General features: G+C 44.7%; 1 protein-coding gene across 14 annotated transcripts in view; it reads right to left on the bottom strand.

Annotated features, from left to right (window-relative positions):
• The window catches only part of TANC1 (tetratricopeptide repeat, ankyrin repeat and coiled-coil containing 1), a 217317-nt gene that overhangs the window by 65639 nt on the left and 139564 nt on the right, over window positions 1-12114 (bottom strand). For 9 of the 14 annotated variants that reach the window (XM_019727214.2, XM_074336821.1, XM_019727215.2 and 6 more), the window contains 2 exons: window positions 9270-9400; window positions 8041-8227 (listed from right to left, as the gene is read on the bottom strand). The exons of 2 other annotated variants lie outside the window; for them this stretch is intronic. In XM_019727214.2, the coding sequence (XP_019582773.2) occupies window positions 8041-8227; window positions 9270-9400 (318 nt within the window). Of the gene's footprint in view, window positions 1-1418; window positions 1669-8040; window positions 8228-9269; window positions 9401-12114 lie in introns of those variants that run through there. 3 more of the 14 variants (XM_074336795.1, XM_074336800.1, XM_074336857.1) reach the window with 2 other exon arrangements.

Raw genomic sequence — 12114 nt, 5'->3', positions numbered from 1 at the left:
CTTGGGTTCAAACCTTGCTTCTCCCGTTTTGAGGACCCAGGGTGTGGATATGTCTCTCAGGGCCCAGTACTAGGAAAGGGTATATTTTTGTCTTTACATGACAAACGTCATCTGATGTATTTGATTATGTTTCTCTCTGTGTATTGGCTACTAGGAAACTTAAGAATAAAACTTTCTTCCCACTTATATAAGCATAGCGAAGAAAATCTTATGAGCCTAACTCCTGACTTCATGTTTTCTCTTGCTCTTATTTCCTTTCCCCAACTCACACCTTTTCTGAACAGAAAAATCTTGTTTTACTAAATGTCTGTGAACATTTCAAATCCATTGGGGAGGAGTGAAATATAAATAAATAAATACCCTTAGGAAAACCCACAAGTGGCTACCGTGAATACCGTAACAGTCTCACTACGCATGGGCTCTGTCCTAAACCTCTATCATATCTCAACTCACTGAGTGCTCACGGGAGCCCCGTGGATAGGAAAGCCCCAGAGCCCCTGCAGTCTCGCTGGGCTCCATAAGGGTGTTCTACGCTGTTCTGCTCATACCACGCTCTTAGTAGGAAAAAATGTGAGACTGTGCCCCCAATACATGTACGTATAAATTATGCACATGTACTTCTCTAACTGATTATAATATCAACCACACACAAAAATATACATTTGGAACGGATGAAAACAAACCGGAAGGTGACATTTTCTTCAAGCATTCCCTAACTGTCTTGTATGCTCCATTTCCAAAGCCTGGGCTCTCTCTCGAGAGCCTCTGTCCTTCCCTGGGTTGTGGAGAAAATCAGATACAAGGGCATATGTAAAGGGCCTCACAGCTCATCAGGACTCAAGAATAATTTTCCTTCCCCTACAACTGAAGAAAAATAAAGTAGCGCTAAAAAAATATAACAAACAGTTTTAAACTTCTATATTCAGCTTAATGGTTGACAGGAACAGTTTGAAAGTTAAAACACTAAACCAGGGAATTAAAGATCAAACAAGAAAGACACCTAATAGTTGCTTATAAAAGTGGGAGAAGAAAAGACACGAGTAAAAAAGGGAAAATGCAACTAATGCAGATATAACCTCCTCCTACCTGACCGAATAAAGATCACAGTTTTGGAAAGGGAAAGCAAAGACAGAATAAATGGGTAGGGAAAGATCAAAGAGACAAGTCAAGGAGGCAACACGCAAATACCCTGCTCCTACTGACTTGACAGCAGTGTTGCCCATCTCCTTTGCACTCACGCCACACAGGGTTCCGGCTGCCACCACATATTGCAGATTTCCCTGAGTGACAAAGGGAAAGATTGCATGGACAAAAACATCCTGAATGGAACCTCCTGACCAGAAATGCCAGACTGTGCTTCTCCCTCCACCCCACCCACAAACGAACAAGCCGCACAGGGAAAGGTGTCTGAGGCTCACCTGGGGTGACTGCTCGTAACTTCCTCAGCACAGCAAGAAAAGGGCTCCCGTGAAGGCACTCAGGCCAACTTGCCCTCCCCTGGAATGCTACAGGGAGGGTGGCCAGAGTTAGTTAGAAAGTCCAAGGGACTTTCTGGTTTCTTCTGCAACTTTCCATGGACAACAGCTCGGTGTTTTTGGCCAGGCCTGTGCAGTGCAGGGCTGCAGAGCCCCACTCCCCTTCTGTGCTTGCACCGGGCCCTGTGCTGAGGCTTGTGACAGACAGATCCCTGTACCAAATCTCCAGCTCAGGGCTCACCACGTTGCGCAAGGCGTGCTCTGCTATGACATGCAGCAAGGCCAGGGACCTGAGCCATGCATTCATAGCATAATTCTTCAGGCTTTTGATTGTGGAAACACCTAAAGGATCAGCTGGAGCAGGGTGGTGGGGGAGGGGAGGACAAACCCGCCGCCTCGCTCAGCCACATGGCCCTACAGCCTGACACAACAGGTACTACAGTCTCCAGAGCAAAGCCTGTGGATTTAAACCTGAGGGCACAGTGCTTAAAGCTTCCATAAGCTGTACACTGAAGATACAGACACTGCAGCTTCAGACATAGTCAAATGACGCCATGAAGTTCAGGAATCTTCCATAAAAGAGCGCAAGGCCCTATCAGTGGCTGGTATTATTATGCACCTACAACATATATTTTCCAACAGAGGTGGCAACCACTGCCATGTTTTAAACTCTTTTCAGCAATTTATTCAGTCAGGTCAAAAGAGTCTGTACATGCACAACTTGCCGAGATCCCCCATAGGACAAGAGACTATTCTTTGGTCTCACAGGTGGACAAGTTTTGAAATAGATTCCGGGCCTTATCTTCATTGTCCCTTGTCCCAGTACTGGGCAAACTTGCTCCCGGTACACAGTAGGTGCCAATAAATGCTTGTTACACTGACTGAACCACAGTCTGAATAAAAATAATAGCAGGTGCTTTCCTGACTCAAATCATCACTAAGGATTTCTTTCCCACATTAAGCAAATTACAGAATTCTATATGTAAAGGCAAATTTTCCTCCTTCAACTGAGATTTAAAAAGAAAGAAAGGAAGCATCTATAATTAAAGATGATTTTTTAAATTGCAGGCAATGTAATAAAATGGATATTAACACAGATTTGAAACACTAAACAGTTATTACTAAATTAATTTCAAAGCATTTCAATTTAGTAGCAAGCAGGGTAATACAGGTGGCAACAGAGCAGCATTAGTATAAAATCAAAAGGGCAGGATTTACAAGTTAAAAATGAAAATATAGTACAAGTTACTCCTCGTTGCATCCCACACTCTGCATCTGATCATCTCCCTTCTGACACAAAGTCCAGGAAATGAAAGGTCTAAAGCTACCTCTGGAACCACTTTCATTTTACAAGCTAGGAGGGCATAGAAGAGACTCAGAAGATGAAAGTCAGCCCACAATAAGTTTTTTTTAAATGTCCTCAGCAACTGAGCAGAAAAACAAGTATTGGTAAGCACCAGTAGGATATACTAACTCAAGTGTCCACTATTTCATTGTAAGTCACCTTTGCAGGAGAAATGTTTCTGTGGAGGAATTCCCCTGCCTAAATTTATACCTGCCTCTCAGCTTCAAAGTGAGAAGGATAAAAGCATGTGCAAGCCTCCCCTGCTCCCGCCCCCAGGGAAAGAGGAAAGGCAGCAGGAAGAGCCCAAGTGCTTGCTTTACCCTTTTCAAAGTCTAAGCATTAATCATCCTGAAAGCTACCTGGCCTGGTGGAATGTGGTGGCTCTGGTGCTGGGCAGCCTGGCAGGTAAATGACACACCCACTCTATGCAGGAGACACACCTAGTGGGGAAGATGTGACCACCGCCCCTCCCTCTCGGGATTCCCTCCCTTCCCCACCCCTCCCCTCCCTTCCTGGAGCTGTCTACCTCCAGCTCTCAAAAGGAAGCACGCTGCAAAACCATCTGGAGACCATAAACGTCAGCAGCTACACGCCGATAGTAGAAGAAGGGAACAGAAGGGATGACTGACTTTGAGGGGTCTATTTCTCAGCCAGAATTTTTCTAATTGCTACCTGGAAGTCCTCCTCCTAGCCACATCTACTAACAGATGGGAAGGATTTATTCTTTTTTAAAATCTTGCTAGGAAAGCTGGGCTTTGTTTGTTTCTCCTCGTCTATTATCCATCTTCTTTCTTCCTAAATAGAGAAAAGCCCATTTCCTTGAAATAAATACCCACACACACATAAAATAATGACCATAATATAGATATAAATATTAAACAATATGTTTAAATCAAAAAGTACTTTAAAACCCACTATTTTCAGTGGTGTTTTTTTTTTTTTTTTTTAAATAAGATTGGTTTTCACAGAGATTCCAAAGAAAACATACTTTTTTTCTAAGCTGGGACTAATACAGTTTACAATTTCCATTTGTAACAGCTGGAAGCAAGCTATATCAAGGGAGTATCACTAAGAAAAAATGTTTTCTCAGGGATGGAGGAAACACCTTTAAAAGCCACTTCTTCATAAAGTTTTCCTTTTCAAAGCAAGTAAATTGAAAAGCTACTATGTGGTGATTGGGTACAGCTGGGCTTCACATTTAAAAGGTTTTCACGTTGCAAATTTGAAAAATCAGACACTAACTTCTAGGTAATGCCAATGATTTCAATACGTAAAGACTAAGGAATTTTACTTTTTTTTTAAAAAAAAAAGATATTCATAGGGAATTCAGTTAATCCCATCCAGCTTAGACAGTATTTCTACATGACAGAATTATTATACTTCTAAAGACACTTACGTTGGCAGAACTTGGCCTCCTGAAATAGGATAACGTGGGACTCCCCTCTGTATAACAATAAAGTTGGACTAGGGGGTGGGGAGGGTTCTGTTAAGACTGGCCTCCACAGAGCAAGACTGGAAGGGGTCCAATAAATTCTTCAAATAGTCATTAGCCTGCCCTTTGTTCTACTAAGCAGTCCCTAAAAAGAAATTTTCTTCCCTTGCAATGTGTCAAAACCAGGGGAAACAGAACACAGGTAGGGCACCCATGGCCGTCCTGAGAAGGCTGTCTGGGCATCTGTGAATACAAGCTTCCCTGCAGGCCCTGCTGGGCAAAGATATTTAGATCAAATATAATCAGCACGATGGAAATCAGCTTAAATAGAAGGGGAAGTCTGGGAATGTTTAAGGATGGATTAGCACTGTTTGAAATGTCCCCTGAATGTCCTAAATAAACTGTTAATACTGTACATGGAACTCTGCCCTGAGCCCTGTAGGGGAGCCTGTTGTTCCCCGAAGCTTGTCCTGCCAGGGCAGCTGCGTGCACTTTATACCAGCCCGCCCCCAAACCTCTGCCACTGCAACCTCAGTTCTACAGGTTGATAAGTCGTCAACAACTTCAAATGGAAAATTAAACAGAAAGCTTCTTGCTCCCTTCTCCCAGCGCTAAGTACTTTGGGACACAGATCTGAGCCAGCCTATTTAACAAGCAGCTGCAAGGCCTTCCAAATCAGCAAGTCAAGGTATCTCACCTCCATCTCTGCCCACTAGGATCACTGTGTTCCTGGACTTCATCTTTTACTCTGTTAAACATTTAAGATGCCCCAAGGTCGTCATTCCCAGGCTACACCTTATAAAAACAAAGCATTGTTCTTCAGGGAGCAAAAGAAAACCCCACCCTCAGCAATCACAGAACCACAACTGAGTCACAGGTCCCTGCTCTCTGCAGAAGCAATGGAACCTGCACACCCTGTATTAATGCAGAAGGAAGTGCTTTCCCTCCTCTGGCCCCACCACTCCTGCCTCTTCAAAGAGCTGTGGCTACAGTCTGTCTGGAGAGGAAATACTTGCTTGCTTTCCTTCTCCTCCCTACCACACCTCCAATGTGTCCCTTGGCAACAGAGGCTAATTCTGCAGGTCACAGAAGGAGAGAGAACAGAGGGACGTTGTCACCAGCACAGTGTTTCCTTCTCAGCCACCTACGGTCTTCATCTCCTGCAAGAGATCAGCTAAAGCAACAAGAAGCACAAGCTCCAGAGGTTGGGGGTCTTCCACATCCTGATTCCGCCCACTCTTGTCTGCTGAGTTAAGGAAATATGTTGACTTTGGCCAAAAAAGGAAGGACAGCTTCAATGCTATGAAATGTGTCATTGAACTTTAAGGACAAGACACAGCTTAAAATACAGATGACAATCCGACTGAAAGATCTGATAATGCCAAGTTGGAATGAGAATCCTGGATAGCTTCTTTATAAACCAACTAAGTGTTCCCTCCTTCAACAAAACTTGATAGCAGCAACAATGTTCTTTCTTTAATGTCTCATTCCCCACACTATGCGAGGAGCCAGAATAATACAGACGAGACCCCTCTCAGTATAAAGACAAAAGTAAATAATAAAACAAGAATAAGTAAATTGAAGACAAATATTGAGGTGCTATGGAGAGCATATAATAAGGGGACTAACCAGTCTGGGATTAAGCAGAACTATACTACTATCAAGTACTACGTAACAGCCTCAATATTCCTCCAGCTCGATCTTTCACCACCATACAAAAAAGCAAACCAGCAACTTTTCTTTCCTCTCTTTAGGACAGTCTTTAAATTGCAGCACTGTATCTCAATGAGAGAGAGAGAGAAAAAAAGAGACAGCAAGAAAGAAGAATGAATGAATGTCTTTTTCTGTTATTGAAAATGTTCCAACTGTCAAAATAAGAAACTGACTTGGTTGTAGTAAGAAGCATGCAATGCCAATGCCAGAACACACAATGAAAAGCAAAAGTCTGTCAACAACAACCAATTGTAGCACTGGCCAACTCCTTGAAGGAAAATAAACTTCATGGAGGACAGGAAATCTCAGAAGAGTTAAGAATGCTATAAAGAAAGTCATCTGGCTATCACAGAATTAATACCAGAGATGTCATCAACGGTGGACAGCGCACAGAGGAACAGGGCATGAGATCAGAAGTAACACTGAAAAGTTAACTGGACGAGAACAAACAGCAGGTGGGGAAGCAGAGTGAGCTGAGGATGGGGAACTAGCCAGATAAGCTCACTGGAGAGGCTTAAGCTGAGTGAGGAGAATTTAAATTTGCCACCGAAACTTCAACCTACCATTTATATGAAATGTCCCACATCAGTGAATCTATAGAGACAGAAAGTAGATCAAGCAGGGCTGGAGGTGAGCGGGGAAATGGTGTATGACTTCTAATAGACACAGGGTTTCTTTTGGGGGTGATGAAAACGTTCTGAAATCAGATTGTGGTGATGGTTGTACAACTGTGAATGTACCAAAAATGGTGCAATGGTTTAAATGGGTGAATACAATATGATATGTGAATTGTATCTCAATAAAGCAATTAACGAAACAAAAACCCAGCAAAGCCTGATCAAGTGAGAACTGAGGAAAGAGGCCACCTTCCTTACACTGAGGGTCTCTCACAACGTGACGGTGAGGTCGGCGTCAGGATGCCCACAATCCAGTCCCAGGGATCACACAGATCTCCTGGGACAATCTCCAAAATACAAACTCGGTGAACCTGCAACCTAGTTTTGCCAAGTACTTGAAAGAAACTGCAGGTCACTGAAGAAAATAAGAAGCTCAAATGTCATTCCATTTGATTCCTATTAATGTGGAAGGAAGTGGGGTGCAGTCTTTAATAAAATGTAAAATACCCTTCAAGGACATGTGCATAACTCAGCAAAAAGGAAGGATTTGGAATGTTCAGCAGGGCGCCGCCGATGTTAGACAGCAGCGTGATCTCAGCAGAGGAGGCCCCGAACAACCTGTCCAGGGGTCCCACACGTCTGTTATCTGAAAGGCGCCAAGCTGGAGACCTGAGACACACAGACACCCAGGCCCACCTGCAGAAAACGTCAATGCAGTCTGTCTGGAACAGGATACAAAAATAAGGGCTCTAAAATTCCCTGGATCGGTCTAATGTGCACCCAGGACTAGGAGCTACTGAACTAATTAGAATCCTTCATTTTACAGAGGAAAGAAGTGTGCAGAGGACCCAGTTAAAGGTTGCTCCAGTCAGCTCGCTAAACAGCCTAAAAATCAGGACTACAATCTGTGTCTCCTGACCCTCAATTCAGCACAACCACCCCGACTGTGTGGGTGAGGGAGGCACAGAGTGGGCATCCTTAGAAAATCCTGGCCTCAAAACCGTAGTCAGATCCCATCATAAGAAACTGAAGAACGAACACCTGAAAATAAATGCGGACGTAAGTGACCTTGAGATTGGGCTGGGAAGACTTGACAATATTACAGGGATTTCACTGCCCTGTTATGTGTCCTGGTGGGACCCGATCCCCAATAAATGCAATTCATTGTTGAGGGGGGCCATTTCGTAACGTTTGTAATGTCACCGGCCAGATCTGATCTGGAAATTTTTTAACCAAATGAGTCTAGTGTTATAAAACAGACACTGAGGAGTGTAAAAGCCGATGATGCTTCCTTCTCTCGGCTGTGCACACAGGCGGTGCTGTCTGCAAAGCACAGGGCGGGCGCTGGTGGACCGACCTTCACAGACCACGCTAAACCCTCTTAAGAAGTGCCCGGTGAATGAACACTCTGGCTGACGTGCACTGAGCCATTACATTACCGAGCAGTGTGCTTCTTACCTATAATTCCACTGTCCTTGCTTTCCAGGGTGGAACTAGGGCTGCTAACGGTCTCACAGGGACTTTTGTTGGCTGCCGTCTTGCTGACACAGCTATTCAAGGTTGAGCACGGGCTATCGGTGCTAGGAGATGCGGTGCTGCTTGTTAGTGTGGAGCAAGGACTGATACCTTGGCTCAGAGCTGTGCACTGTAAGACGAACGGAAGGAGGCATTAGCAGGGCTCACACCGGACGCTTCTGCACATTCTTTTGTTTTTGAGGCTAGAACAATCAAACGGAAAACAGGAAAGCCGAAAACAGTTTTTAACGCTCTGGAGCTTCATACCTATATGGTCTCCCAAATTTTAAAGGAGAAACGCCCTTGTTCTGTTTCCCTCCCTGGTGATTTTTCTTTTTTTATGGAAAAGGGCAGTCTTAGAAATAATTTAGTAGGAACGCACATTTGTAACACAGAAATGGCAAGCAGGCCGACTTCCTTTCATTTCAAGTCTGCAGAAGACAAATGGGTTCTTTGACCTCTGTACGGAAAATCTGGGGACTCTGTTTTTGTAATGTTTCACACGCGCTGCAACCTGATTCATTTGCTGAAGATTTATGGGCTCTGGGATCAGGGGAAGGAGGCTGGTGGTCACTGCAATCTCAATCGAGGCATGACACCCTTGCAGAGACCCCTGCAGGGGGCCGAAGCTCTGGCCCCTCATTGCTATTCAAACGGACATCTCATCTCCAAGTGGCAGGCTGCTGTTCCCTAGGATGAGGACTGCTCTCTGGCAGATGAACCATTTGATCTCATCTCATTTTGTCTCTGCCTCATCTCCTATAAATCTTTTCCTCACCCCACTGACCCTCCAAAATCTCAACCGCTGAAAAAGCACAGGAAAGCATATACCAAAGCAGCCAGATGAGAAGAATGGTGCTATAAAGATAAAAGTAGTATTATTACTAAGGAATTCTCTCAGCCACTTTGATTCATTTAACCACTTCTCTCCGGGTGGTGCCCGGAAGGTTAATGTGGACACTTTCTTAAGTTCTGCGTCCTCCTGCTTCTCTCCACCTCCCCACTGCAAAAACCCACAACAATTGGAATAAATGTCAATACACAACAGCCCAAACTTATTTGCCGGAATGAACAATGGCTTTCCCTCCCAAGGAGGGGTGGACGATAAGATGTTTATCCCTTGGTTCATCCTCTGAGCAGGTACGAAATGCAGAGTTGTCCTCGGGTATTACCATGGTTTCATTTTTTCCTTCAGTGGTTATGTGTGTGGCACTTGGGATCCCTTCTCCCAGTAAAAATCCCAGCCTTGTCAACAGTTCTTGAGCTGCCGGCGAACAGCTCGGTTCATTATCGGCCTTTGCTTCTGGAACAAAGAAAGAAAACAATGAAGATGCTCCTTTGGGGAGTTTCAGTATCGCATCTGGAGGAGTTGGCACCACAGCTGCTTGTCTGGTGCTTTCGTGTATTTTTATAAAATGCGCAAAGTTTGACACTGCTGCCTGTCCTCTAGCAATACATTCTAATTAAGAGGCTGTGACAGGTTAGGAAACTAGTAAAAGAGAAAGTCCCAACGCAAAGGGTGAAATACTTGACCTGAATCAGAAGAGCACGGTGTCACTATCTGACAGTGAGTCCTATGTCCCTGTCATGTGAAAAACGGGTACTTCAGACACCAAAAGTAGCAAAAGGCCTGCCCTACCCTGCGTCGTCCTCTTAACAAGTGCAGTGTGGCCAATGCCCACAAGAGGCTGAAATCAACTAAAACCCAAGAGGCATGCTGACAGAGGCCCAGGCTCCTTAGATGTTGGGGCAAAACTGAAATGTAAGCTCTCATTACACAGACAGGGGCATGACTACTTTGGTGGAAACGTGTTCTGCATACTCCAGGGCAATGAAAGACAACCAGGATTCCAACTCAAGGGCCAATCATCAGGAGCCCACATTGAAATGATTTTTAAATCCCAGTGAAATGTATCCTAAGAGACAGGACCCAGGAATAAATACACCGTGTTGTCCATTCGGAGGTGTGGACAAATCGGGCTGTGTTCTTAGTGCACTCCCCTGGAATGCTGGAAGCACCTTTTACCTGAAGGTCACAGGCATGCTTGGAAGCCCTTCCTTTCTCTGGTCTCCCTACGGCTGGTCATCTGGCTTGTTGCACTGAAGAGAACTTCACTGTTGGACTTGATTTAAACGTTGAACTGCAGGTTAACCTTGTATGCAAAAGCTTAAGGGTACGTACTTAACTATGGTTGAAAAAACGATATTCACATTATTCTAACACCTATCTTACATTTTAAAATCAGCATCCATCAGGGAATGAAATAAATTGTAAGACAAATGTTGCTTCCAGAAGTTAGAACGTAAGAACAATACGCAACCTGTAACATAGTCACTCATCTTAATGTTTTGTTCTTTTTTTTGTTCAATTGTCTAGGTACCTAGATCCATTCATTCATGAACAAATTTTCCCTACATTTGTAAATCTGCAGATAATAGATACTGGTCTTAGAAAAATACAATGAGGAAAGACCAACAAAAATAGCAATGTTACCTCTGAGCTACACAATCACCACCAAAGCTCAATGCTAACTTTGCCTTTTTGTAAGGAACCACAAAAATCAAAATAAGCAGTGCAGAGCAGACCATCTGTGTGCCTCTCATTCACACATCAGCTTTGCTGAGTCATACTCCCAAGATGGCAGCTACAAGGAAAACGAGGCAGCTGTATCTTCAAGGAAGGAAAAGCACCCTACCCCTTGCTTGTTCTCAAAAGCTCCCAATGTTTGGGGTGGGAAGAAGAGCTGTTCACCAGTGTGGATATTTTTCAGTTGCTCCAGAAAACTGTAGGCGTGAAATAACCAAGGCCTGATTGTCTGGGTTGAGCGAGCCCTGACGTTTCTGGATCACTTGAGTTAAACTCATAACATGAAGGGGCAGTGGCTTCAAACCAACAGGGATAAGGGAGCCACCCCAGGGTGGATCAACCACACCCTCAGAGCCACTCTACAGAAGATTCCTTCCCACCACAGATCTCCAACCGCATTTTGTTTCTCAAGGTACATGGGCACATGGGTAAGGAAGGCAGGAACCAAACCAGATCGACACAACCCAGGCACACCCAAGGGCTGAACCACTTCAGAACAGAACCGCCTCCCTCGCCCCAAGGCTCAGGCACAGCAGCCGCTTTATCTTCGATGGCAGCTGGACCAGAGGGAGAGAACAGGATGCAGATGAAAGGGGAGGACGTGGGTGAGGGGGCAGAACTCAGCAATCTCTTTACTCCACGCCCCTCTTTCCTTCCAAAACAATCTCTACACTGCTACCCAGTTGTGACTGTGCCCCAGAATGTCTAGCTTCTAGTTCAACCTGAAACACTCTGGGGAAACAGCCAGAAACTACTCCCAGTTGGCAGCTGCGGTGGAAGCAGAAAGAGCAGCTGCACAAGTTTGGCTGTCACAAAATTTACCCTGAAGACAAACAAGGCCATAGCTTGTGGCTCACTTGGGGTTTGCTCCAAGACCCTGTGTCGTGTGTAGGTGCTACAGGGGGTGGGGATGCCCGGCAGAGTCACTGCTGCCTCCAACTGCATCTGATGACAGACACTCCAGATTGTCAAGGTTTTAAACACACACACACACACACACACACACACACACACACACAGACAACTAGTCATCCAACCCAACCCCGTCCCCAACTCAAATAAGTTGGTGAGCAGTGGCGACTCCAGGTTGAATGTCTGAATTGACATGAGACTCCCAAATTCATGATTAACTTGTTCTCTTAACTGTGCAGCCTGGACTTTGCTGCTACCAAAGTTCCAAAACCCTACTGAGGTTCAGGATGAACGAACAGACATTCTTTATTTCCGTTTATGCATCCATGAAGCCACTGTAATTTTATTTCGTCCATTAAGTTCCAACTGTCTTTTCGTATTATTCTCTCTTCTCAAATGTCATCCTAGTGACCTTCCCCTCAAAAGCCCCCTTCAGTCTGAATTCCTTAACCCATGTCAAGACGTCTGCATCTTTCCCTCCCTAACGCAGAGAACCTTCTCTCACTGAACTTTTCATT

Source organism: Rhinolophus sinicus, linkage group LG01 (assembly GCF_036562045.2).
Source record: "Rhinolophus sinicus isolate RSC01 linkage group LG01, ASM3656204v1, whole genome shotgun sequence".
In the NCBI taxonomy this organism is placed as follows: Eukaryota; Metazoa; Chordata; class Mammalia; order Chiroptera; family Rhinolophidae; genus Rhinolophus; species Rhinolophus sinicus.
The sequence above is the reverse complement of the archived record's forward strand: the minus strand, read 5'-3'. Positions and strand labels throughout refer to the sequence as shown.